This window comes from Cherax quadricarinatus, chromosome 27 (genome assembly GCF_038502225.1).
Source record: "Cherax quadricarinatus isolate ZL_2023a chromosome 27, ASM3850222v1, whole genome shotgun sequence".
Taxonomy (NCBI): Eukaryota; Metazoa; Arthropoda; class Malacostraca; order Decapoda; family Parastacidae; genus Cherax; species Cherax quadricarinatus.
Genome location: NC_091318.1, coordinates 19,228,661 through 19,255,015, shown reverse-complemented (window position 1 = coordinate 19,255,015; position 26,355 = coordinate 19,228,661). Strand labels below are relative to the sequence as shown.

Here is a 26,355-nt window from a genome sequence, read left to right as displayed (position 1 = left end):
CTGTGTGTACCAATAGCTCTGCTTCTCATTACCACCAGTTGTGCTTCTACCACCACTGCTACTGTTATTAACTTGTTTGGTTGCCTCACTGCCAATTGATCAAGGAAAATGTTGCTTGTGGTTACTTGTTGGTAGCAATTACTAAGGTAAGATTTGATAATGAGGAATCTGTAGCCTTTGAATTCATAGTGCTCTAGTTTAATAAGGTCATGATCAACAATGTCCAATACTTTTATGAAGGTATGTGAATTTTCCTAGTGGATATTTATTATTTCCAAGATATATGTTGATTGTGTTAGGCATTTTTATTATTGTATGGTGTCATTTACATTTTTTCTTTGCTGGAAACCGTTCTAATACATAAGTAGCAGTAAGGATGATGTACAGGCTAGATTAAGGAAGTAGAGGGCTCAATCCCTACTCTATAATTCTGCATTGGTGAGAGGTGCTGCTAGAAGTTGTTGATGGTAGTGGCTCCACTGGATGTATGAGGTGGAAGCAGTCTCTGAAGATGTGATCCTTTGTGATCCTGAGTTGGAGAGTAAAATGCAGTCGAGTCTGTCCCAGGCAGGCAATATGTCAGCTTATATATACTAGTGACCTAGCATAGGTATTCCTAAAGTTGGATAAAGTTTGGAGCTTTAGCTGGACAAAATAATGAATGCAATATCTGAATTGGCTGAGTTCAGGCAATCTGAGCACAGTGATTGGTTGGAGAGTGGGCATGGTGATTAGTTCACAGCAAACACTCTGATGTGCATCATTGAAGAATGTATTATTTTTGTGTGGTGACATGAAGTATTGCTACAAGTTTTTGTGTTGTAAGATTATCCAGTAACTTTTTGTAAAATTGTCATTTCTCATGGGATTATTAATAAGGGAAGTTTTGTTGTGTGCATGCACACTTGATAAAAATTCTTTCAGTAATAAATAATAACCATTATTTACTAGATTTTCAAAAGTGAATAAAATTTTGGCAAATGTAAAATAAGTACATTACCAAGATATCTTAAATTTGAATATGCCTGTCATTCAAAATAAGATTATTAAACTTGTTAAAAGCAAACCTTCAGTGATCACAAATCAACCTTGCTGGTTTCAGGTCATTATAGTGGTAATCATCGCTCCATGTCCCTGACTCCAGGTGCATTGGGAAGTAAATATACGGGAGATCCAAAGCGCTCATCTATGCACAGTCGAGGATCCACTTCAAGTTTAATAGAGCAAGGGAGCATAGGCACTACCACTCCTCGATCAACACCTGTCACTCCCAGGTAATCATGTAAACATTGTTTATGATGAATGGAAGAGGAATTAAAAAATACATACAGGAGGTCTGCAACTTATAAATGCATCAGTTTACACACATTCGCACTTGGAATCAGGCCTCAGGAACTACATTATGATAATTTCTGAGAAAAATCATCCTTTGTACTGTACAGTAGGGCCCCACTTATAAGGCAGGTTAGGTTCCAGGCTACCTCTGTAAAGCAGAAATCGCTATAAAGTGGAGTGCCCTTTTTTTCCAGTTATAAATGCATATAAATGCTAGATAACAAGTTTACACTAACATATATTAAGTTAGCAATAGAACTAGGCATTAAAAAACAATAAAAAAGTAAAATACTCATATAGTACACTCATTACATACTTACCTTAAAATATTTGTAGTCTTAATGTAAGGTGAGATGAGTAGTATTGATTGTAAGAAATCAAGTGTGTTATGTATGGCAGCCAGCCAGGCTACCATACCTACCATACCAGGTCACGCCACCCACACATAATATTCTATGACATTTAAAGTGTCCCAGAGCAATAAAATGCATATACAGTTAACTCATTACTTACCGTAAAATATTTGTAGTCTTAATGTAGGGTCAGAGGTGAGTAAACAAGATAAAACATATAAACGAGAGAGAGAGAGAATGAGTACATGAGAGAGGACAGATGCAGAGTTGTGTAAACAAACCAGGCGAACGTGTCTGGTTTGTGTACAAATTACATTGTGTATAAGTAGTTTCCACATTGATACAGTAGAATAAATAAAGAGCAGCACTCCCATTCTCATGTAACACCATTTTTAGAAGAAATAACGCTCTGAGTGAAGGTATACGAAAGGAATAATTTTCTACAGTTACCTCCAGTAATATTATAGTGTACACATATTCTCTGATGTTGGACTAGAGAAAACATTCTCGCCATCACTCCTACAAGTTGTCTGGCTACCAAATCTCATATTAAGGTTAATTTATTCCTCTGTGGGGTGTATTTATCATGTTTATATGTTACGTATCGTGTTTATTATATAATTTAAAAAAATATCATAGATGGATTAATGAAAATGTGTATACTATTAACGTAATATACGACATTTAATGAGACTCGATGATTACTGAATAGTATTATCATTATTAATATGGCGTCTCAAGACATAAGACACTCTTACTGGTTTTAACCCTTTGACTGTCGCGGCCGTATATATACGTCTTTCGAGGTACCGTGTTTGATGTATATATACTCATAAATTCTAGCAGCTTCAAATCAAACAGGAGAAAGCTGGTAGGCCCACATGTGAGAGAATGGGTCTGTGTGGTCAGTGTGCACCATATAAAAAAAATCCTGGAGCACGCAGTGCATAATGAGGAAAAAAAAACTCCGACCGTTTTTTTTAATTAAAATGCCGACGTTGTGGTCTATTTTCATATAGTATTTATGGTTGTATTCTCGTTTTCTTGGTCTCATTTGATAGAATGGAAAACATATTATAGAAACAGAGGTGATTTTGATTGATTTTACTATAAAAAGAACCTGGAAATGGAGCTCAAAGTAGGGGAAATGTTTGATTTTTGCCGATGTTCAAAAGTAAACAAATGATGTCATTGTCCAATAAATGTCCAACTAGCCATTCTAATATGCAGTCATGAATGGGTTGATGTTATTTATACAATTATTACAGTATTGCAGTAGTCTGCATAATAGTAAGTCTTCTGTTTTTTGTTTGAATAAAAATTCAAAATAGAAAGCAAGAGTAATATCAGAGGGGCCTGGAGACATGACTGATGAACAAAGAAAATGTTATTTTAGAGCCAGGAATGTCTGCATTATTCATTCTGGACCTTATTTTGAAATTGTCATATTTTTTAATTTTTGTGAAATTGGCCAAATTGCAAATTTCTGACGACATTATTAGGTAGTTGAATTCGGTAAATGGGCAGTTTCTTGTCCTCAATCGATAGAAAAAATGGAGTTCTAAAGAAATAGCTACAAGTTTGGTCGACTGGAACAATGGAATTAGCCGAAAATAAGGCTCAAATTGGGCGAAATCGCCAATTTGTAAATATCGCCGCGGTCGCTAACTTCGCGAGAGCATAATTCTGTCAGTTTTCCTTCAAATTTCATTTTTTTGCTGTCATTACAATTGGGAAAAGATTCTCTATCATTTCATAAGAAAAAATAATTTTTTTTTTTTAATTTTGCGACACCAGGAGAAACCTCAGGATTGGGGGTTGCGACAGTCAAGGGGTTAATGTATACCTGCATGCCAGCACAGTTTGTTTAGGTACAGGTATACATAAGTATAATTATCAGAGTATATATAAAATATGAAATAACTTTTAAAAACACTTGAAATTTTGGAAAATTTCCAGACATAATGGAGAGACGCGGTGATCACGGAGCTCACGGAGACTGTAAACAAATCGGGTGGGACACGGTGACCATATTAGAAAGTCAGGTTGGGGGAGCCATATAGTGAGTTTTGGTCATCATTTGAAATGTACATATTAGTGGAAAGCTGTAAAGCAAAACACTGTAAAGCGGGGCCCTACTTGTACTGTTGTTTTTATACAGGTACATTAAACACTTGGAATGCAGTTTGTAAGTTGGGATCCTCCTAAATATATATTATGTATGCAATAAGACCACAGTAAACAGGTGATATCACAATATGCAAAATAATCACTGAAAAAAAGTAGTTATTTACAGTAGTTATTTTGCATGTTATGTATGCTCAAGTGTCTTTCTGCCTGTATGCTTCTAAATGTTGGATATAACCATAGAAATAGAAAAGGAAGAGATAGTCGTCTTGTGTTGGATAAGTTCTTATTTTGTACTTTTGACCTGACTCTGTCCTGTTGTTTTATACAGATCTGGAACTGCCACTCCACTCAAGTACAAGAAAGGTGAGGTTGTGACTACCCCTAATGGTATTAGGAAAAAGTTCAATGGGAAGCAGTGGCGTCGGCTGTGTGGTAAGGAAGGGTGCAGTAAAGAGAGCCAGAGGCAGGGATATTGCTCACGACACCTTTCCATGTATGGAAAAAGACTTCGCAGCTCGTCGATTACTTTTAGTGCTGGGTAAGCTTATCATAAAAGTTGCTTATTTGTTTCTGATTTGTAATGATGGAAGATTCAGAAATTTTTGCATGTGATAAAGAGCGGTATACTGTGTATTATTGAATTTTATATATATTTATCATTTTCCAGTACATTGTACTGTAATGTACATACTGTGGACCCTTGGCTAACGATATTAATCCGTTCCTGAGAGCTCATCGTTAGACGAAATTATCGTTAGCCGAATTAATTTTCCCCTTAAAAAATAATGGAAATCCAATTAACCCGTTCCAGACAGCCAAAAGTATTAAAATTTTTTTTTTTTTCATGAAATATACATTTCCCTACAAGGAAAACAATGAGACATACACAATAACTATATAAATAAATGTTAAAATGACACTTACCTTTATTGAAGAGTACTGATGAGTGATGAGACACTTTTTCTTGAACACTCTGGGATTTTCAGAGTGATACATGAGTAAAGGCTTCACTTTGCAATCCTCACTAGCATTACAACAAAACAAGAAAGTTAGCCTGTCTTTCATAGGCTTGTGTCCTGGGGAGTGCCTTTTCCTTCTGAGTAATGTAGGTCCTGTTTGGCATTGTCTTCCAGAACAGCCTGTTTTGTCACAATTGAACACTTGTTGGGGTTGGAATTTTTCAGCTTCGCCATGCCTTATCACACTGTGTATGCCACTACGATTCTTAAATCTCTCAAACCAACCTTTGCTGGCCTTAAATTCACCAATATGAGCACTAGTTCCAGGCATTTTTTTCCTGTTCACCTGGGTGTTAGTCGACTGGTGCGGGACGCATCCTGGGAGACAAGATTAAGGACCCCAATGGAAATAAGTTAGACAGTCCTCGATGACTCACTGACTTTCTTGGGTTATTCTGGGTGGCTAACCCTCTGGGGTTAATTGTTTCTTGGTAATTGTTTCTCGTTAAGCCACACCAACAACAGTCTCTCCACATCCTCTCATTCACTGGTTTGACTGAATCTTGTTAAGCCATATATTATTTTTATTTTGTATTATCACACTGGCCGATTCCCACCAAGGCAGGGTGGCCCGAAAAAGAAAAACTTTCACCATCATTCACTCCATCACTGTCTTGCCAGAAGGGTGCTTTACACTACAGTTTTTAAACTGCGACATTAACACCCCTCCTTAAGAGTGCAGGCACTGTACTTCCCATCTCCATGACTCAAGTCCGGCCTGCCGGTTTCCCTGAACCCCTTCATAAATGTTACTTTGCTCACACTCCAACAGCACGTCAAGTATTAAAAACCATTTGTCTCCATTCAATCCTATCAAACACGCTCACGCATGCCTGCTGGAAGTCCAAGCCCCTCGCACACAAAACCTCCTTTACTCCCTCCCTCCAACCTTTCCTAGGCCAACCCCTACCCCGCCTTCCTTCCACTACAGACTGATACACTCTTGAAGTCATTCTGTTTAGCTCCATTCTCTCTACATGTCTGAACCACCTCAACAACCCTTCCTCAGCCCTCTGGACAACAGTTTTGGTAATCCCGCACCTCCTCCTAACTTCCAAACTATGAATTCTCTGCATTATATTCACACCACACATTGCCCTCAGACATGACATCTCCACTACCTCCAGCCTTCTCGCTGCAACATTCATCACCCATGCTTCACACCCATATAAGAGCGTTGGTAAAACTATATTCTCATACATTCCCCTCTTTGCCTCCAAGGACAAAGTTCTTTGTCTCCACAGACTCCTAAGTGCACCACTCACCCTTTTCCCCTCATCAGTTCTATGAGTCACCTCATCTTTCATAGACCCATCCGCTGACACGTCCACTCCCAAATATCTGAATACATTCACCTCCTCCATACTCTCTCCCTCCAATCTGATATCCAATCTTTCATCACCTAATCTTTTTGTTATCCTCATAACCTTACTCTTTCCTGTATTCACTTTTAATTTTTTTCTTTTTTTGAATACCCTACCAAATTCATCCACCAATCTCTGCAACTTCTCTTCAGAATCTCCCAAGAGCACAGTGTCATCAGCAAAGAGCAACTGTGGCAACTCCCACTTTATGTGTGATTCTTTATCTTTTAACTCCACGCCTCTTGCCAAGACCCTCGCATTTACTTCTCTTACAACCCCATATATAAATATATTAAACAACCACGGTGACATCACACATCCTTGTCTAAGGCCTTCTTTTACTGGGAAATAATTTCCCTCTTTCCTACATACTCTAACTTGAGCCTCACTATCCTCGTAAAAACTCTTCACTGCTTTCAGTAACCTACCTCCTACACCATACACCTGCAACATCTGCCACATTGCTCCCCTATCCACCCTGTAATATGCCTTTTCCAAATCCATAAATGCCACAAAGACCTCTTTAGCCTTATCTAAATACTGTTCACTTATGTGTTTCACTGTAAACACCTGGTCCACACACCCCCTACCTTTCCTAAAGCCTCCTTGTTCATCTGCTGTCCTATTCTCCGTCTTACTCTTAATTCTTTCAATAATAGCTCTACCATACACTTTACCAGGTATACTCAACAAACTTATCCCCCTATAATTTTTGCACTCTCTTTTGTCTCCTTTGGCTTTATACAAAGGAACTATGCATGCTCTCTGCCAATCCCTAGGTACCTTACCCTCTTCCATACATTTATTAAATAATTGCACCAACCACTCCAAAACTATATCCCCACCTGCTTTTAACATTTCTATCTTTATCCCATCAATCCCAGCTGCCTTACCCCCTTTCATTTTACCTACTACCTCACGAACTTCCCCCACACTCACAACTGACTCTTCCTCACTCCTACAAGATGTTATTCCTCCTTGCCCTATACATGAAATCACAGCTTCCCTATCTTCATCAACATTTAACAATTCCTCAAAATATTCCCTCCATCTTCCCAATACCTCTAACTCTCCATTTAATAACTCTCCTCTCCTATTTTTAACTGACAAATCCATTTGTTCTCCAGGCTTCCTCAACTTGTTAATCTCACTCCAAAACTTTTTCTTATTTTCAACAAAATTTGTTGATAACATCTCACCCACTCTCTCATTTGCTCTCTTTTTACATTGCTTCACCACTCTCTTAACCTCTCTTTTTATCCATATACTCTCTCCTCCTTGCATCACTTCTACTTTGTAAAAACTTCTCATATGCTAACTTTTTCTCCCTTACTACTCTCTTTACATCATCATTCCACCAATCGCTCCTCTTCCCTCCCGCACCCACCTTCCTGCAACCACAAACTTCTACTGAACAGTCCAACACTACATTTTTAAACCTACCCCATACCTCTTCGACCCCATTGCCTATGCTCTCATTAGCCCATCTATCCTCCAATAGCTGTTTACATCTTACCCTAACTGCCTCCTCTTTTAGTTTATAAACCTTCACCTCTCTCTTCCCTGATGCTTCTATTCTCCTTGTATCCCATCTACCTTTTACTCTCAGTGTAGCTACAACTAAAAAGTGATCTGATATATCTGTGGCCCCTCTATAAACATGTACATCCTGAAGTCTACTCAACAGTCTTCCATCCACCAATACATAATCCAACAAACTACTGTCATTTCGCCCTACATCATATCTTGTATACTTATTTATCCTCTTTTTCTTAAAATATGTATTACCTTTAACTAAACCCCTTTCTATACAAAGTTCAATCAAAGGGCTCCCATTTTCATTTACACCTGGCACCCCAAACTTACCTACCACACCCTCTCTAAAAGTTTCTCCTACTTTAGCATTCAGGTCCCCTACCACAATTACTCTCTCATTTGGTTCAAAGGCTCCTATACATTCACTTAACATCTCCCAAAATCTCTCTCTCTCCTCTACATTCCTTTCTTCTCCAGGTGCATACACACTTATTATGACCCACTTTTCACATTCAACCTTTACTTTAATCCACATAATTCTTGAATTTACACATTCATGTTCTCTTTTCTCCTTCCATAACTGATCTTTCAACATTACTGCTACCCCTTCCTTTGCTCTAACACTCTCAGATACTCCAGATTTAATCCCATTTATTTACCCCCACCGAAACTTCCCTACCCCCTTCAGCTTTGTTTCGCTTAGGGCCAGGACATCCAACTTCTTTTCATTCATAACATCAGCAATCATCTGTTTCTTGTCATCCGCACTACATCCACGCACATTCAAGCATCCCAGTTTTATAAAGTTTTTCTTCTTCTCTTTTTTAGTAAATGTCTACAGGAGAAGGGGTTACTAGCCCATTGCTCCCGGCATTTTAGTCGCCTCATATGACACGCATGGCTTACGGAGGAAAGATTCTTTTCCACTTCCCCATGGACAATAGAAGAAATAAAGAAGAACAAGAGCTATTTAGAAAAAGGAGAAAAACCTAGATGTATGTATATATATATAGATATGCATGTGCGTGTCTGTGAAGTGTGACCAAAGTGTAAGTAGGAGTAGCAAGATATCCCTGTTATCTAGCGTGTTTATGAGACAGAAAAAGAAACCAGCAATCCTACCATCATGCAAAACAGTTACAGGTTTCTGTTTCACAGTCATCTGGCAGGACGGTAGTACTTCCCTGGGTGGTTGCTGTCTACCAACCTACTACCTATTTAAGCCATATCTCAATACATTATCAACCATGTTCAGTGCTGTAGTTTAGTAGAATTTACCCTTATTCTAATCCATATTTTCATGACTGTTAGTGAATAACAGTAATTAATTCCCAGCTACTTAAGACACCTAAGGCGCTATTCAAGGTGCTAATCCAGGTACTTAAGTGTTTTATTCTCTGTCTTATTTTATACTTGAAACCATTACTTTTAACTTTGAAATAATCAAGGTGCTAAAGTGTTTTATTTTAATTTTCATTAGCTCCATTATTTTTTTAGATTTAAATTAACTATCTTAGTTCATAAGTTCATAATTGGTAGTGGTTTAACTATCTTAGTTTATAAGCTCATAATTGTTAGTGTTTTAACATCACTGCTTTGATCTTTTTGTTCTTTAATAATTGTAACGGCTATTTCTCCACATACCCCTTATGAATGTAAGTATCGATGAGATAAGATAAGATTTCATTTGGATTTTTAACCCCGAAGGGTTAGCCACCCAGGATAACCCAAGAAAGTCAATGCGTCATCGAGGACTGTCTAACTTATTTTCATTGGGGTCATCAATCTTGTCCCCCAGGATGCGACCCACACCAGTCGACTAACACCCAGGTACCTATTTGCTGTTAGGTAAACAGGACAACAGGTATAAGGAAACATGTCGAAATGTTTCCACCAGCCGGAAATCGAACCCGGGCCCTCCGTGTGTGAAGCGGGGGCTTTAGCCACCAGGCCACAGGGCCACCCCGATCCTGATATCAACCTCTTAGTGAACAGCATACATAGTCTAAACAGTAATTGCCATTACTACACTGCTAGTCAGGCTAATACCCTTCTCAGTGTCAGCAAGAACATTACAGTCTTTAACTACAATGTTAGATCATTGAGTAAACACTATGATGACCTCATTGCATTACTTAAGTCTCTAAATGCTACTATAACTTTCATTATACTTACTGAAACCTTGCTCGGACAAGATCTGACAGACATATTTACCATACCTGGTTAAACAGCCATACATAACTGTAGGCCCAACAAATCAGGAGGAGGCAGTGTCATCTATTACTCTGATGAACTAGAATGTGTGAAATCAACTAATGTACAGGACGAAAACGGCGAATATATAATAGCTAAATTCACATTCAAGAACACTTAACCCTTTGAGGGTTTTCGTCGTACTAGTACGTCTTACGCGTAGGGGTTTTTGACGTACTAGTACTCATAAATTCTAGCGGCCTCAAATCTAGTGGGAGAAAGCTGGTAGGCCTTCATATGAAAGAATGGGTCTATGTGGTCAGTGTGCACAGTCTAAAAAAAATCCTGCAGCACACAGTGCATAATGAGAAAAAAAAAACTTTGACCATTTTTTTTTAATAAATCAGCGACTTTGCAGTGTATTTTCGTATGGTATTTATTGTTGTATTCTAGTTTTCTTGGTCTCATTTTATAGAATGGAAGACATATTACAGAAATTGAGATGATTTTGACTGGTTTTACAAAGAAAAGTGCCTTGAAATTGAGCTCAAAGTAGCAGAAATGTTCGATTTTTACCAAACTTCAAAAGTACACAAATCGTGCCAAGCGTGCAATACACGTCAACTGGTGAGTCTAATATTCTTTCACATGTGCACCAATAATATTTATACCATTTTTTACACTAATGCAGTAGTCTGCATAACAGTAAATCTTATATTTTTTGTGAAAATAAAAATTCAAAGTGGAAAGCAAAAGAATATAAGAGGGGCCTTGAGACGTTACTAATGACTAGAGGAAATGTCATTTTAGTGCCAGGAATGTCTTTCTTGTGTATTCTGGACCCTATTCGGAAATTGGCATCTTTTGAAATTTGTGTGAAATTGGCAAAATTGTTAAATTCTGACCACTGTACTGGATAGTTGAATTTCATAAATGAGTGGTTTCTTGCACCCATTCGATAGAAAAAATGGAGTTCTAGCGAAATATTCATGTTTTTTGTCGACTAGTACAGTGAAATTGGCCGAAAATGGGGCTCAAAGTGGGCAAAATCGCCGATGCGTAAACATCGCCGAGACCGCTAACTTTGCGAGAGCATAATTCCGTAAGTTTTCTATCAAATTTCAAACTTTTGGTGTCTTTATGATCGGGAAAAGATTCTCTATCTTTTCATAAGAGAAAATAATTTTTTTTTTTTTTAAATTTGGCCGACCCTGAGAACGAGTTTCGGAGAGGGCCTGTCGACCCTCAAAGGGTTAAGAAACCTATAGCAGTTGGTGCAGTCTACAGACCACCATACTCAAACACTTACACTTTCAGCAATAACCTTAGAACCATGATAACTGAGTCAGAGTTGAATAAACACCCTCTGATACTAGCAGGAGATTTCAACATCAACCTTATCCAAGCAACCAACCCTCCAGTAGTTGATTTCACAAATGCTATGAACAACAGCTTATTGCTACCCACTATAACAAAGCCAACAAGAATCTCGTTACTCGACCATATCTGGACCAACATAATATCCCCACTACAAGCAGGTATAATCACAGATAACACCACAGACCGCTATCCTACCTTTCTCATAACCAACTTATCTAAACTGCCTCAAGAAACAAGAAAGATCTCATTTCGCCTGCATGACGAGACATCAATAAACAACCTAAAACTAGCACTAGGTGCTATTGATTGGCAGAGAGAGCTAAATGATAGTAATAATATCGATAAAGATATCAAAAATTTTTTTACATAAAACCCTAAACCAACAAACATTGTTCAGTCAAAACGAAGCAGATCACAGAAAAGAGGCTAAACAGCCCATGGCTAACCAGAAGTATCCTCAAATCTATTAATAAAAAACACCAAATTGAAAAGCAGTTCAGATTAGGCTTAATTACTAAAGAATTTACTAAAAGATACACATCAATACTAACAAAACTAATACGTAAATGAAAGCAAATGTATTATGAAAATAGATTTAGTGAAATGAAAGGTGACATGAAAAGTACCTGGCAAACCCTTTCCAAAATTTTGGGCTCAAGAAAACTGACTGGAAATAGAGAGATAGACTTAACTAAACCAGATGAACCTCTCATGCAACCTATAGACACAGCCGACAAATTTAATGTCTCCTTCTCTACTGTAGGATCAAAGCTAGCAAGCCAAATTCCTAGCTCAAATACCCATCTGAGCGAGTACCTCACTGGCAACTATCCAAACACACTATTCCTAGCACAAACTAATCCCACCGAAGTCTCACTCATCATTAAATCATTAAAAAACAAATCAGGTGATCTAGATAACTTGCCACCTTTCATATATAAAAAAGCTGCACCAGAACTGTCACCCATTATTGCAACAATGTTTAACAAATCTATAGCTTCTTCAACCTTCCCATCCATACTCAAGACAGCAAGGGTCACCCCGATCCACAAAGGTGGAGATCCAACTGATTTGAACAATTACAGACCCGTATCAAACTTGCCCTTACTATCCAAGATATTTGAAAAAAATAATACACAAGCAACTTTACTCCTACCTTACATCCAACAACATACTTAACCCATGCCAGTTTGGATTTAGACCAAAAAAAAGCACGAATGATGCTATTATACAAATGCTTGACCTAGTATACACAGCTCTCGATAAGAATGAATATCCCCTGGGGCTCTTTGTCGACCTAAGAAAAGCGTTTGACACAGTTGACCACAATCTCTTGCACCTCAAACTGAATCATTATGGCATAAGAGGACATTCTCTTGACTACCTGAAATCCTATCTTAACGACAGACACCAGTATGTACATGCAAATGGAGTCAACTCCGCTATCCAACCTGTAGCTGTAGGAGTACCCCAAGGTAGTGTCCTAGGCCCACTCCTCTTTCTCATCTACATCAATGATCTCCCCAATGCATCCCAACTCTTTACACCAGTTCTATTTGCAGATGACACTACATAGGTCTACTCCCATTCAGACCAAGCTGTGCTTGAAAACATTGTAAACAATGAACTGCTAAAGATATATGCTTGGATGATGACCAACAAACTCACACTTAACATAGAAAAAACTTACTTCATGCTGTTTGGCAACAGAGCCTCAAATATTCAACTCAACATACTGTTAAATGGTTCCCCTATATCATGACACACGGAGGGCAAATTTCTAGGTCTTCTCCTTGACTGTAATCTTAAATTTCAGTCCCATACCCATCACATAGCCAAGAAAATTTCCAAATCAGTAGGAATCCTTTCCAAGATACGCTATTATGTACCACAAACGACTCTCCTTACCTTGTACCACTCTCTAATATATCCTTACCTCACCTATGGTATCTATGCTTGGGGCTCTACCACAGCCAACCACCTTAGACCCTTAATAATCCAACAAAAAGCTTGTGTGTGGGTGATAACCAGCTCCTGTGCTAGACAGCACACCCCACCACTTTTCAAAAGACTCAACTTGCTAAATATACAAGACATACACTCTTATCATTGTGCCTACTACATATACAGAACTTTAAACTCCACTGTAAACCTCCCCTAAAACTACTACTCGACAGTTACAACAGAATGCACAGTCACAATACAAAGCATAAGACCCTTTTCAACATCCCTCGAGTAAAACTCTCAATATATAAGAACGCTATGCACATAAAAGGCCCAAAGATCTGGAACTCGCTACCGGAACAAGTCAAGGATCCCCAAACAACTTATAAATTTATAACTCTGCTAAAAAATCATCTTATCTCACAATATTAACCAAATCAGCCAAGCATCTACTGGCTAGTTTTATCATGTGACCTCCTGGCTTTTAATTCTGCCATTCCATAAAATATTACCACCTGCACCATTCCTTGTAAATTAGATTTTGTACTAAGTGCACAAAAGATTTATTAAGTCCAAACAAGATTGTAAAACAGCTAACCACTATTCTATGTTTAGTTTTAAGTAATAATTACTATGTACTATTATCTTATCTAGTTTTAATTAGTTACAGTGGACCCCCGCATAGCGACCTTAATCCGTGCAAGAGGGCTGGCTGTTATGCGAAATGTTCGCTATGTGAATGAATTTTCCCCATAAGAAATAATGGAAATCAAATTAATCCGTGCAAGACACCCAAAAGTTTGAAAAAAAAAAAATTTACCACATGAAATATACATTTTCCTACACACAAAGAGAAGGATACATGCACAATAGTAGAGTAGTACATGCACAATATATATTGTGCATGTACTACTCTACTAAATGAAGAATAAATGACACTTACCTTTATTGAAGATGCAGCAATGACTGATGAGACACTGTGTCCTGGGAGTGCCTTTTCCTCCTGAGTACTGTAGGTCCTGTTTGGTATTTTCTTCCAGAACAGGCCTTATCACACTGTGTATGTCACTACGATTCTTAAATCTCTCAAACCAACCTTTGCTGGCTCTAAATTCACCAATATGAGCACTAGTTCCAGGCATTTTCCCTGTTCACCTGGGTGTTAGTCGACTGGTGTAGGTTGCATCCTGGGAGACAAGATTAAGGACCCCAATGGAAATAAGTTAGACAGTCTTCGATGACACTGACTTTTTTGGGCTATCCTGGGTGGCAAATCCTCTGGGGTTAATTGTTTCTTGGTATTCTCAATAAGCCACACCAACAACGGTGCTACAGCAGCAGCAGCAGCAGCTGACGATGTTACAGCAGCAGCAGACGATGCTACAGCAGCAGCAGCAGCAGCAGCAGACGATGCTACAGCAGCAACAGACGATGCTACAGCAGCAGCAGACGATGCTACAGCAGCAACTGACGATGTTACAGCAGCAGCAGACGATGCTACAGCAGCAGCAGCAGCAGACGATGCTACAGCAGCAACAGACGATGCTACAGCAGCAGCAGACGATGCTACAGCAGCAACTGACGATGTTACAGCAGCAGCAGACGATGCTACAGCAGCAGCAGCAGCAGACGATGCTACAGCAGCAGCAGCAGCTGACGGTGGTACAGCAGCAACAGACGATGCTACAGCAGCAACAGACGATGCTACAGCAGCAGCAGACGATGCTACAGCAGCAGCAGATGATGCTACAGCAGCAGCAGACGGTACTACAGCAGCAGGAGCAGCTGATGGTGGTACAGCAGCAGCAGCTGACAGTGCAGCAGCAGCTGACGGTGATACAGCAGCAGCAGCAGCTGTACCACCAATAGTAGCGATGGTTGATTGGGGTTTATTATACAACCTGGCCAGCTCGGAGACACGCACTCCACTTTCATACTTATCAATGATCTTTTTCTTCATCTCCATAGTAATTCTCACCCTTATTGCTGTAGGGTTGGCACTAGAAGCTTTCTTGGGGCCCATGGTCACTTATTTTCCAGAAAAAAATCACCAAAAACACTGTAATAATACAAAATGTTCCGATTGTATGCTTGGATGTTACCGCGGAGGCTGGCTGGTAAACAATGCCACCCGCGGAACATGTGAGCGTGGCTCAGGCCGCACATTGGATGCGTCTTGGACGAAGGCCGCTGAGCGGGTTTTTGGGCGCTATGCGGGGCAAAATTTTAGCGATCAAAGCGTCCGCTATGCGGATTGTCCGCTATGCAAGGCGTCCGTTATGCGGGGGTCCACTGTACTATGTATTAGGATTAGTTAGCCTGAAATGCCTCGGCATGATAGTGGCTATCTTTGTACTTAGCAAATCAAAATTGTAACCTTTACAAAGAAATAAACATTTTTTTTTTTAACAAATTATTATTATTATTACCGCTGACGGTAGTGCAGCAATAGCTGGCAGTGGTGCAGCAGCAGCTGACCGTGGTACGATAGTATTTCTATAGTATTTCTCACCCTTTTTACCACAGGGTTGGCACTAGAAGCTTTCTTTGGACCCTAGGTGGCTTATTTAGCAGTTACAAACACTATAAACAATGGAATAATACAAAATGTATCGAAGTTATGCATGAAACCGACCACCCTGACTTGTAAACAATGATGGCAGGGCAGCTGAGGCACTCAGGCTGGACGGACAGATTCGGGACGAATCACGTTGGGCGAGTTTTTTATCGTTAGCCAGGCCAAAATTTTTACGCTCAAATGCTTCATTGGGCGGATTTAACCCTTAAACTGTCCAGACGTAGATGTACATTTGCACGCGTAGCGCTCCGAACGTAGATCTACATTTACACGCGTAGCGCTCTGAACGTAGAGCTATTTTTGGACAGTTTAAGGGTTAACGTTATGCGATGCGTTTGTTAGACGAAGGTCCACTGTATAGTATAGTACAGTACAAATATAGCTTGCTGAACAAAAGTGAGAGCTACAGTGGGAAACAAATTGACACCAGTTGCCTTTAAAATGCATTCATATTTAATTTATTTACATGTATTTTAAATAAATTTCATTCCTGATGAATACCCAGTATTTTAATTGCTGAACTGTATTAAGTACATGTATTTGTTCATGAGTTTGAATAAACATACTGTACATCAGTTTAGTAAAATGTTTAAGAGTATATACATTTTATATAATTGGCATAAAAATCAGTAGTTTAGACAGTGAACTATGAATTGGAGCTTCTTAGCAATAATCAGTCTTGAAAATTCATTGTGGTACTGTAAATGTTTTACCTGCATGTATGTGCTATAGCGTACATTGGTCATTGTTAGAAGTACACGAGGGCGAAAAGTTGCATTTTGAAACGTTTGCAACACGTGCAGGAAATCTCAATGGCAGCATAAAAGAAATGGAATAAATGTGGAAACTCATAGTTGGATAGATCAACTTGGATGATTTTCTATTATGGTTACCTCTTCTAAGAACAGTACCTGTACTCTGAATGAATTTGACACTAAAGCTGTAGACAGTTATATGTGTATTGCAATGATTGGGACATGCTTACCTGTATTTATTTTTCATTTTTTCTTTAGGAAAGATACTCCAAGTGTAGAGGGTAATTGGGAAGAGATGTCGTGTGATTCTGACACATCACCAAACTTTCCCTTAACTGCTCCACGCTCTCAGGATGAGACAGAAGCTGCAAACATGCTTAGTAAGTATTTTGTTTTATGAAATGTGAGAACCCATTTGGACAGAAAAACGAAACACAGGTAGAGAGAGCTATATTTGTGCCAGGTCAGATACCCTCATCAGCGGATGAAAAGGGGTCTCTGACTGAGGCCAGAAAATGCAAATCTCTCTCTTTTCCTATGTTTCACTTTTCTGCCCAAGGGGTTTCTTGTTTTTCATTAACCAGTGTAAATGACACTTTAGGTTAAATATTTTCTGTTGTGCATTCCATGAGGAAGACCTTAGGTGTTTGCGCAGTTTAATTATACGTATTTTCCTCTGCTTTATTTCTGAACATGTCTTTAGAATGCCTTTTCCCAGTGACTTGAAATTTATATTATCAATACATAAGATAAAATTAAAAAAAAATTGTTTTTATGGCTGGTTTGTCTGACCAATTTGATTTATTAGTCCTCATACATTTAAATTACAGAGATGCGACAAAAGAATAGAAATGTACGGCTTACGCACCAGGGTTTTTGACGTACTAGTACGTCTAAATTCTAGCGCCCTCAAATCTAGTGAGAGAAAGCTGGTAGGCCTACATATGAAAGAGTGGGTCTATGTGGTCAGTGTGCGCAGTATAAAAAAATCCTGCAGCACACAGTGCGTAATGAGAAAAAAAAAAACTTTGGCAGTGTTTTTGGTTTAAAATAGCGACTTTGCACTGTATTTTTGTATGGTATTTATGATGGTATTCTAATTTTCCTGGTCTCATTTTATAGAATGGAAGACATATTACAGAAATTGAGATGATTTTGATTGGTTTTACAATGAAAAGTACCTTGAAATTGAGCTCAAAATAGCAGAAATCTTCGATTTTTGCCGAAGTTCAAAAGTAAACAAATCATGCTACGCGTCCAATACACGTCAACTGGTGAGTCTAATAATCTTTCACAAGTGTGCTGATATTATTTATACCATTTCTACACTAATGCAGTAGTCTGAATAACAGTAAATCTTCTATTTTTGTAAGAATAAAAATTCCAAGTGGAAAGCAAAAGAATGTAAGAGGGACGTGGGGACGTGACTAAAGAACAGAGGAAATGTTATTTTAGTGCCAGGAATGTCTTTCTTGTTTATTCTGGACCCTATTTGGAAATTGGCATCTTTTGAAATTTGTGTGAAATTGGCAAAATTGCTAAATTCTGACCACTTTATTGGATAGTTGAAATCGGTAAATGGGTGGTTTCTTGTACTCATTCGATAGAAAAAATGGAGTTCTAGCGAATTAGTTATGATTTTTGTCGACTAGTACACTGGAATTGGCCGAAAATAGGGCTCAAAGTGGGCAAAATCGCCAATGCATAAACATTGTTGTGACCACTAAATTCACGAGAGCATAATTCCGTAAGTTTTCCATCAAATTTCATACCTTTGGTGTCATTATTCGGGAAAAGATTCTCTTATCTTTTCATAAGAAAAAATAATTTTGTTTTTTTTGAAAATTTTTCGACCCTGAGAACAAAGTCTGGGAGAGGGCTTGTCGATCCTGAAAGCGTTAATCATTTTACTTTGGTACTTAATAGGACATAGAGATGGCATGCTTTTTAGTGGCCTTTTTTAACCCTTTGACTGTCGAAGGGCCCAATCCTGAAGTGTCTCCTGGTGTCGCAAAATATTCGAAAAAAAAAAAATTATTTTTTCTTATGAAAATGTTAAGATTATTTTTCTGATTGTTTTAGTCCCAAAAAAAATTTTTTCCCATCAGTACTTACCGAGATATAGAGGCATGAAGTTTGCAGAAAATGAGCCGCGTATGGCAACAGCGGCGACTGCCGCTCACCCGGTAAACTTAAGTTTACTTGTATTTGAAGGTTTGTTGTTTTTTTCACTATTTTATTTTTTCACATAACTTATGTGGCCTATGAGACCAAAGTAAGGTGCAATGTACATATATACACTCGTTGTATACAACACAATAAGCACACAAACATAATTATCAATATATTGTTTACAAAACTTGTTTACAAAAACAAACAATACAAAAAATTGTTTATTACTATTGTTCTATAATATATATACAAATATACAGTCACTGAACATACTCCTAGAAGTTCTGTAGCTTGTGGAACTCTGTGAAACATGGTGTCATACACAGTGGTGTTTTACACTCTCACACATAAAACATGGTGTCATACACAGTGGTGTTTTACACTCTCACACATAAAACATGGTGTCATACACAGTGGTGTTTTACACTCTCACACATAAAACATGGTGTCATACACAGTGGTGTTTTACACTCTCACACATAAAACATGGTGTCATACACAGTGGTGTTTTACACTCACACATAAAACATGGTGTCATACACAGTGGTGTTTTACACTCTCACACATAAAACATGGTGTCATACACAGTGGTGTTTTACACTCTCACACATAAAACATGGTGTCATACACAGTGGTGTTTTACACTCACACATAAAACATGGTGTCATACACAATGGTGTTTTACACTCTCACACATAAAACATGGTGTCATACACAGTGGTGTTTTACACTCCTCACACATAAAACATGGTGTCATACACAGTGGTGTTTTACACTCCTCACACATAAAACATGGTGTCATACACAGTGGTGTTTTACACTCCTCAAACATAAAACATGGTGTCATACACAGTGGTGTTTTACACTCCTCAAACATAAAACATGGTGTCATACACAATGGTGTTTTACACTCTCACACATAAAATCAGTGTGTGTGCATTTTTGTTGAATTTTTTTTTTATGTGCAAGGACAAAATACCTCGTCTGAGCAGTTTTCTTCAAAGTATTAGCAGGCAGTTGTGTTATGTAGTTATCCTAGGTAAATGGTCGTGTGTCATCATTCCTTCCTTCCTAATTTCCTTCATTCCTTTCCTACCTGGAGGCTACCTGGAGGGCATTCCACCTCTCTTCCTACATTCCTTCATCTGTCCTTCATTACTTTTTTCCTTCCTTTCATCTAGTCCTTCCTTCATTCCTGCCTTCCCTTCTTGCTTCTGGTTTCTATAATATATATACACATATATAGTCACTAGATACTTTCATAAAACTGCTATTATCACCCTTCAGCAAGCTTGTCTTGTGTGCGAGTGTGTGGCTTATAATTGTTTTGAGTCAGGAGTCGGCAGCTGTCAAAATGACATATTGTCTCATTAGTCACTCCCCCTACTGCCTGTCAAAACAATGGGGTCGGATGCTGCTTCCCCCTCCATTCTATCTAATTATCTTTCTCCCTCATTCTATCTCTTTCAATCTGTCTCTCTTTCTCTCTCTCTGTCTATCTCTGTCTCACAGGTACACATAAATACAACTATACATAGTGTAAATTACCTAGGATAACCCAAAAAATCCAGACAAAGTGCTATACTCTGCTTGAAGATGTGAGTAAACGTGATGATGACACAGTCTTGTGGCTCTCTCTGAGACAGAGCTAGACGGATAGACAGGGAGTTTGGCAGACAGACAAATAGACAGACAGACAAATGTTTGTTCGTCGTCATCTTCTCCTCCTCCTCCTTCTCCTCCTCCTCCTCCTCCTCCTCCTCCTGGCTCTTGACAGATGGACAGCTGCCCCCCTCCCCCCACCCTCGTTTACGCTCATCAAAGGTCAGCTCTTATCAGATGTTATCTCCCCTTATCTTGTCACTGTCATGGGGTGAACTGTTTTCATGCCTCAAGGGAACATATTATTAGGTATTAGGTCGTCGTTGTCCTTCTTCTTCTTCTTCTTCTTCTTCTTCTTCTTCTTCTTCTTCTTCTTCTTCTTCTTCTTCTTCTTCTTCTTCTTCTTCTTCTTCTTCTTCTTCTTCTTCTTCTTCTTCTTCTTCTTCTTCTTCTTCTTCTTCTTCTTCTTCTTCTTCTTCTTCTTCTTCTTCTTCTTCTTCTTCTTCTTCTTCTTCTTCTTCTTCTTCTTCTTCTTCTTCTTCTTCTTCTTCCTCCTCCTCCACCTTCCACCTTCCACCTTCCACCTTCCACCTTCCTCCCTCCTCCTCCACCTTCCACCTTCCACCTTCCTCCCTCCTCCTCCTCCCTCCCTCCTTCCTCCTCCTCCCTCCTTCTTCCTCCCTCCCTCCTTCTTCCTCCCTCCCTCCTCCTCCCTCCTTCTTCCTCCTCCCTCCTTCTTCCTCCTCCCTCCTCCTTCCTCCTCCCTCCTTCCTCCTCCTCCCTCCTTCCTCCTCCTCCCTCCTTCCTCCTCCTCCCTCCTTCCTTCCTCTTCCTCCTTCCTTCCTCTTCCTCCTTCCTTCCTCTTCCTCCTTCCTTCCTCTTCCTCCTTCCTTCCTCCTCCTCTTCTTCCTCCTCCTCTTCTTCCTCCTCCTCTTCCTCCTCCTCCTCTTCCTCCTCCTCCTCCACTTCCTCTATTGCTTTTGGTCTCAAACTCCTCGAAATCATGAAATTGATCTTCATTGACACTTCCATCTGTGTTAGAGCATCACTTGGGAAGAGAAGAGTCCCAGATTTGCAGGGAAGTCACATATTTCTTACCGCTAGACATGCTGAAAAAGGACGACTGAAATGGTATTCCCACAATGCACCACTGGCTCCCCGATTTTTTTTATATGGTGCACACTGACCATGGAGACCCATTCTCTCACATGTGGGCCTACCAGCTTTCTCCTGCTTGATTTGAAGCCGCTAGAATTTATGCGTATAGATACGTCAAACACGGTATCTCCTATGACGTACATATACGACCGCGACAGTCAAAGGGTTAAGGGCAATGTTCAAGTCTCGAAATACATGACTGAAATATAGGGAGTCTCTGACTTATGATGATCTGCACTTGTGAATGAGGTCAAAAAGGCATAATTTTGGGAAAATAATTTGTTTATCTATATTGACTTTTAGTTACCAAGTGTTTGCAGTGAAACATATAGGGTAAAGAGGTCTTTCTTTGAACACACCGGCCGTATCCCACCGAGGTGGGGTGGCCCAAAAGAAAAAACGGAAGTTTCTCCTTTTACATTTAGTAATACACCTACCATCCGACTTACGACCTTCTCGATTTATGACCACTCGACTTACGACCGTGTTTTTTATGCCAAATTTCTGGGAAATAAACAACTATTTGTGTTGTACATAGTGTTTATCCTAAACCTTACAGCATAAAATACAGTACGTACTAACAACATAAAAAGTAAAGTAAAACATGAAATACCAAAATAAAACAATAAAATAAAGTCATTACAAAAATGTTTTGTTGATATTCAGTAGTAAAGTTCGACTTACGACCATTTCGACTTACGACCGGTTTCTTGGAACCGAACTCGGTCGTAAGTCGGATGGTAGGTGTATATACAGGAGAATGGGTTACTAGCCCCTTGCTCCCGGCATTTTAGTCGCCTCTTACAACATGCATGGCTTACGGAGGAAGAATTTTGTTCCACTGTCCCATGGAGGTAAGAGGAAATAAACAAGAACAAGAACTAGAAAGAAAATAGAAGAAAACCCAGAGGGGTGTGTATATATATGCTTGTACATGTATGTGTAGTGTGACCTAAGTGTAAGTAGAAGTAGCAAGATGTACCTGAAATCTTGCATGTGTATGAGACAGAAAAAAAAAAGACACCAGCAATCCTACCATTGTGTAAAACAATTACAGGCTTCCGTTTTATACTCACTTGGCAGGACGGTAGTACCTTCCTGGGCGGTTGCTGTCTACCAACCTACTACCTAAAGGGTAAAAAGGTATTTGTGGTATTTATGGATTTAGAACAGGCTTATGATAGGGTGGATAGGGGGGCAGTGTGGCAGATGTTGCAAATTTATGGAATAGGAGGTAGGTTGTTGAAAGCGGTGAAAAGTTTTTTTGAGGATACTGAGGCTCAGGTTAGAGTATGTAGGCGAGAGGGAGATAATTTGCCAGTAAAAGTAGGCCTTAGACAGGGATGTGTGATGTCACCATGATTGTTCAGTATATTTATAGATGGAAGAGAAGTGAATGCTTGGGTGTTGGCAAGAGGTGTGGGGTTAAAAGATAAAGAATCTAACACAATGTGGGAGTTGTCACAGTTGCTCTTTGCTGATGACACTGTGCTTTTGGGAGATTCTGAAGAGAAGTTGCAGAGGTTGGTTGATGAGTTTGGTAGGGTATGTAAAGGAAGGAAATTAAAAATGAATATAGGAAAGAGTAAGGTGATGAGGATAAAAAAATTAGGTAATGGAAGATTGGATATCAGATTGGAAGGAGAGAGTATGGAGGAGGTGAATTTGTTCAGATACATGTATTTGGGAGTGGACGTGTCAGCAGATGGGTCTATGAAGAATGAGGTGAATCATAGAATAGATGAGGGGAAAAAGATGAGTGGTGCACTGAGGAACCTGTGGAGACAAAGAACTTTATCCATGAAAGCATAGAGGGGGAATGTATGAGAGTATAGTTATACCAATGCTCTTGTGTGCGTGTGAGGCATGGGTTGTGAATGTTGCAACAAGGAGAAGGCTGGAGGTAGTTAAGATGTTATGTCTGAGGGCAATGTGTAGTGTGAATATAATGCAGAGAATCCATAGTTTAGAGATTAGTAAGAGGTGTGGGATTACCAAAACTATTATCCAGAGGGCTGAGGAGGGGTTACTGAGACGGTTCAGACATGTAGAGAGTGTATAAGTCTGTAGTGGAGGGAAGGCCGGGTAGGGGTCGGCCTAGGAAAGGGTGGAGGAGGTAAAAGAGGTTTTGTGTGCGAGGGGCTTGGACTTCCAGCAAGCATGGGTGAGCATGTTAGATAGGAGTGACTGGAGATGAATGGTTTTTAGGACTTGACGTGCTGTTGGAGTGTAAGCAAGTTAATATTCATGAAAGGATTCAGGGAAACCGGCAGGCCGGACTTGATTCCTGGAGATGGGAAGTACAGTGCCGGCACTCTGAAGGTCTGAAGGAGGGGTGTTAATGTTGCAGTTTTATAATTGTAGTCTAAGCATGCCTCTGGCAAGAGAATGATGGAGTGAATGATGATGAAAGTTTTTCTTTTTCGGGCCACCCTGCCTTGATGGGAAATGGCCGATGTGTTAATAAAAAAATAATAAAATAAATTTTAGTTATAACATGTGACGCATAATTATCCTCTGTACTCTTATTTTCTGTACCATAATATGTTTGGAATTACAAATAACCATTATAAGTATGGGACTCTGCATGTTGGGTTACAAGTAATCCACTGGCATTACAGCTCTGAAATATATTTCTCATAATCATTTCCACAGTGACTCTGCACAACTCTTCGAGATCCACAACTCCTGCTGGCTGCTTCTCTCCGACATCCATATCACCAAGAGGCATCCAGAGTCCAGTGACAGTGGGGCCCAAGGGAAATGTGTTCATGCCTATATCTCAACCTGCTGCTATCACGTCTCCTACTGGGCGGCCCTGGCTGACCCATGACAACACTAGCAGACATTCTGTGCCCTCCCTTCCACAAAGACCTATTATTAGGTTAGTAAATTTTAAAAGCACACTTAAATTTACATTTCTTATTTTCAGTTATCTAAAATTGAGCTTATTATTAATTAGATCAGGGACTGACTTAAGGAACTTAACAGATTTCCTCTTTATATGATGGGATGATTCTGAAATGTATTGGGTCTCTTATGCTTATTATATCATCTCTTAGTGTGCTCATAGCACTCCTGCTTTTCTCTGGGGGTACTGTATTTTGTACCACCTGCTGAGTCTCTTGCTTTTGTGTTGAGTTATTTCTGTATGCAGGTTTGGAGGATCAATTCCTCTTAAGATTTTCTAGGTGTATCTTATAATGTACAGTGGACCCTAGGTTATCGTAATTAATCCGCTCCAGAGGGTGTCACTAAAGCAGAATTTGACAATTTCCGAATTCATTTTCCCTATAAGAAATAATGTAAATCCAATTAATCCATTCCAGACACCCAAAAGTATTAAAGAAGAAGAATTTTTTTTACATGAAATATACATTTACCTACACAGAAAACAATGAGACATGAAGAATAAAACAATAATAACATGACACTTACCTTTATTGAAGACTCATCTTAGTGTATTGAAGATGGGAGGAGAGGAGAGAATGGAGAAATTATTGTTTGGAAGGGGAATCCCTTTCCATGATGACTTCAGGTACCAAGTTCTTTTCCGGGGTTACTTCCCTTCTTTGTTTTTTAATGTCACTAAGACCAGCTTGAGAGTCACTGGACCCCTGTCGCTCAAAAAAGTGTTCCAGAGAGGTCTGTTTCTGGCGTATGTTAGGAATTGTGGTGGTGGCAGGGAAGTGTGTTTGGAGTTGCGACAAGATAGTCCTTCAATATGACACTAATATCAACTCTACTGCTTATTTATCCAGCACTCTTCATCTAATATGACATAAACAATATTAATAACATAGAAACATGATATATACTCTAGAATGAATAAAATATGTCATATGTCTCTCTCCCTAACCGATGAGTGTTGCTGTGTTGTTTGTTGTTGGGTGTATAAGGGCCACTGAAAGATACGCCTTACATAGTGATGGTGATGGCGGCAGCAGAGATGGCAGTGTTGTCAGTTGCCCTATGTAACTCCAACAACGTTGGAGGAGTCAGTTTTGTGCTGTCCTTTTTCTATCCATTAATCGCTTAACTTACTTGCTACACTGTTAATGCTACACTTTATCGCTGGCTGGCGCTATAGCCTTTATCGACTCCTGCTGCTTTAGTATCGTACATATCGCAGAATCACTGAAGAAGGCACAGTCTCCCCTCTCTCTCAGCCCTTTACTAAAGGGCTGGCTGGCTTTAGGAACTTCCTTGGGGCCCATGGTGGCTTATTTAGTAGTTGCATGACTCACGAAATCGTAATGACATGATTGCAAACAAACCATACCCCGGCCGGTATTGAACCAGCGGTCAGAGAGTCTCAAAACTCCAGCCCGTCGCGTTAGCCACTAGACCAGCTAGCCACAATAAGATTTGACCAACTAGGTATATTTCTACACCATAGGAAGGTTAGCACAGGCACCACTGTGACCACAAATGCAAGTTTTTACAGACGAATCTCCAGCTAGCGTGGCTGTGACGAACTCTAGCTCAAGTCCCTTCACTGCCGTCAACATGACTCACGAAATCGTAATGACACGATTGCAAACAAACCATACCCCGGTCGGGATTGAACCCGCGGTCAGAGAGTCTCAAAACTCCAGCCCGTCGCGTTAGCCACTAGACCAGCTAGCCACAATAAGATTCGTCCAACTAGGTATATTTCTACACCATAGGAAGGTTAGCACAGGCACCACTGTGACCATAAATGCAAGTTTTTACAGATGAATCTCCAGCTAGCGTAGCCGTGACGAACTCTAGCTCAAGTCCCTTCACTGCCGTCAACATGACTCACAAAATCGTAATGACACGATTGCAAACAAACCATATCCCAGCCGGGAT

The 26,355-nt window shown here is 39.5% G+C and overlaps 1 protein-coding gene across 13 annotated transcripts in view; it reads left to right on the top strand.

The window, feature by feature from the left end:
- The window catches only part of cic (Putative transcription factor capicua), a 653,343-nt gene that overhangs the window by 456,723 nt on the left and 170,265 nt on the right, over window positions 1-26,355 (top strand). For 12 of the 13 annotated variants that reach the window (XM_070089069.1, XM_070089070.1, XM_070089072.1 and 9 more), the window contains exons 3-6: window positions 1,103-1,274; window positions 4,147-4,356; window positions 16,846-16,967; window positions 24,175-24,403. In XM_070089069.1, coding sequence (XP_069945170.1) covers window positions 1,103-1,274; window positions 4,147-4,356; window positions 16,846-16,967; window positions 24,175-24,403 — 733 coding nt within the window. The remainder of the gene's footprint in view (window positions 1-1,102; window positions 1,275-4,146; window positions 4,357-16,845; window positions 16,968-24,174; window positions 24,404-26,355) is intronic. The other variant, XM_070089077.1, reaches the window with a different exon arrangement.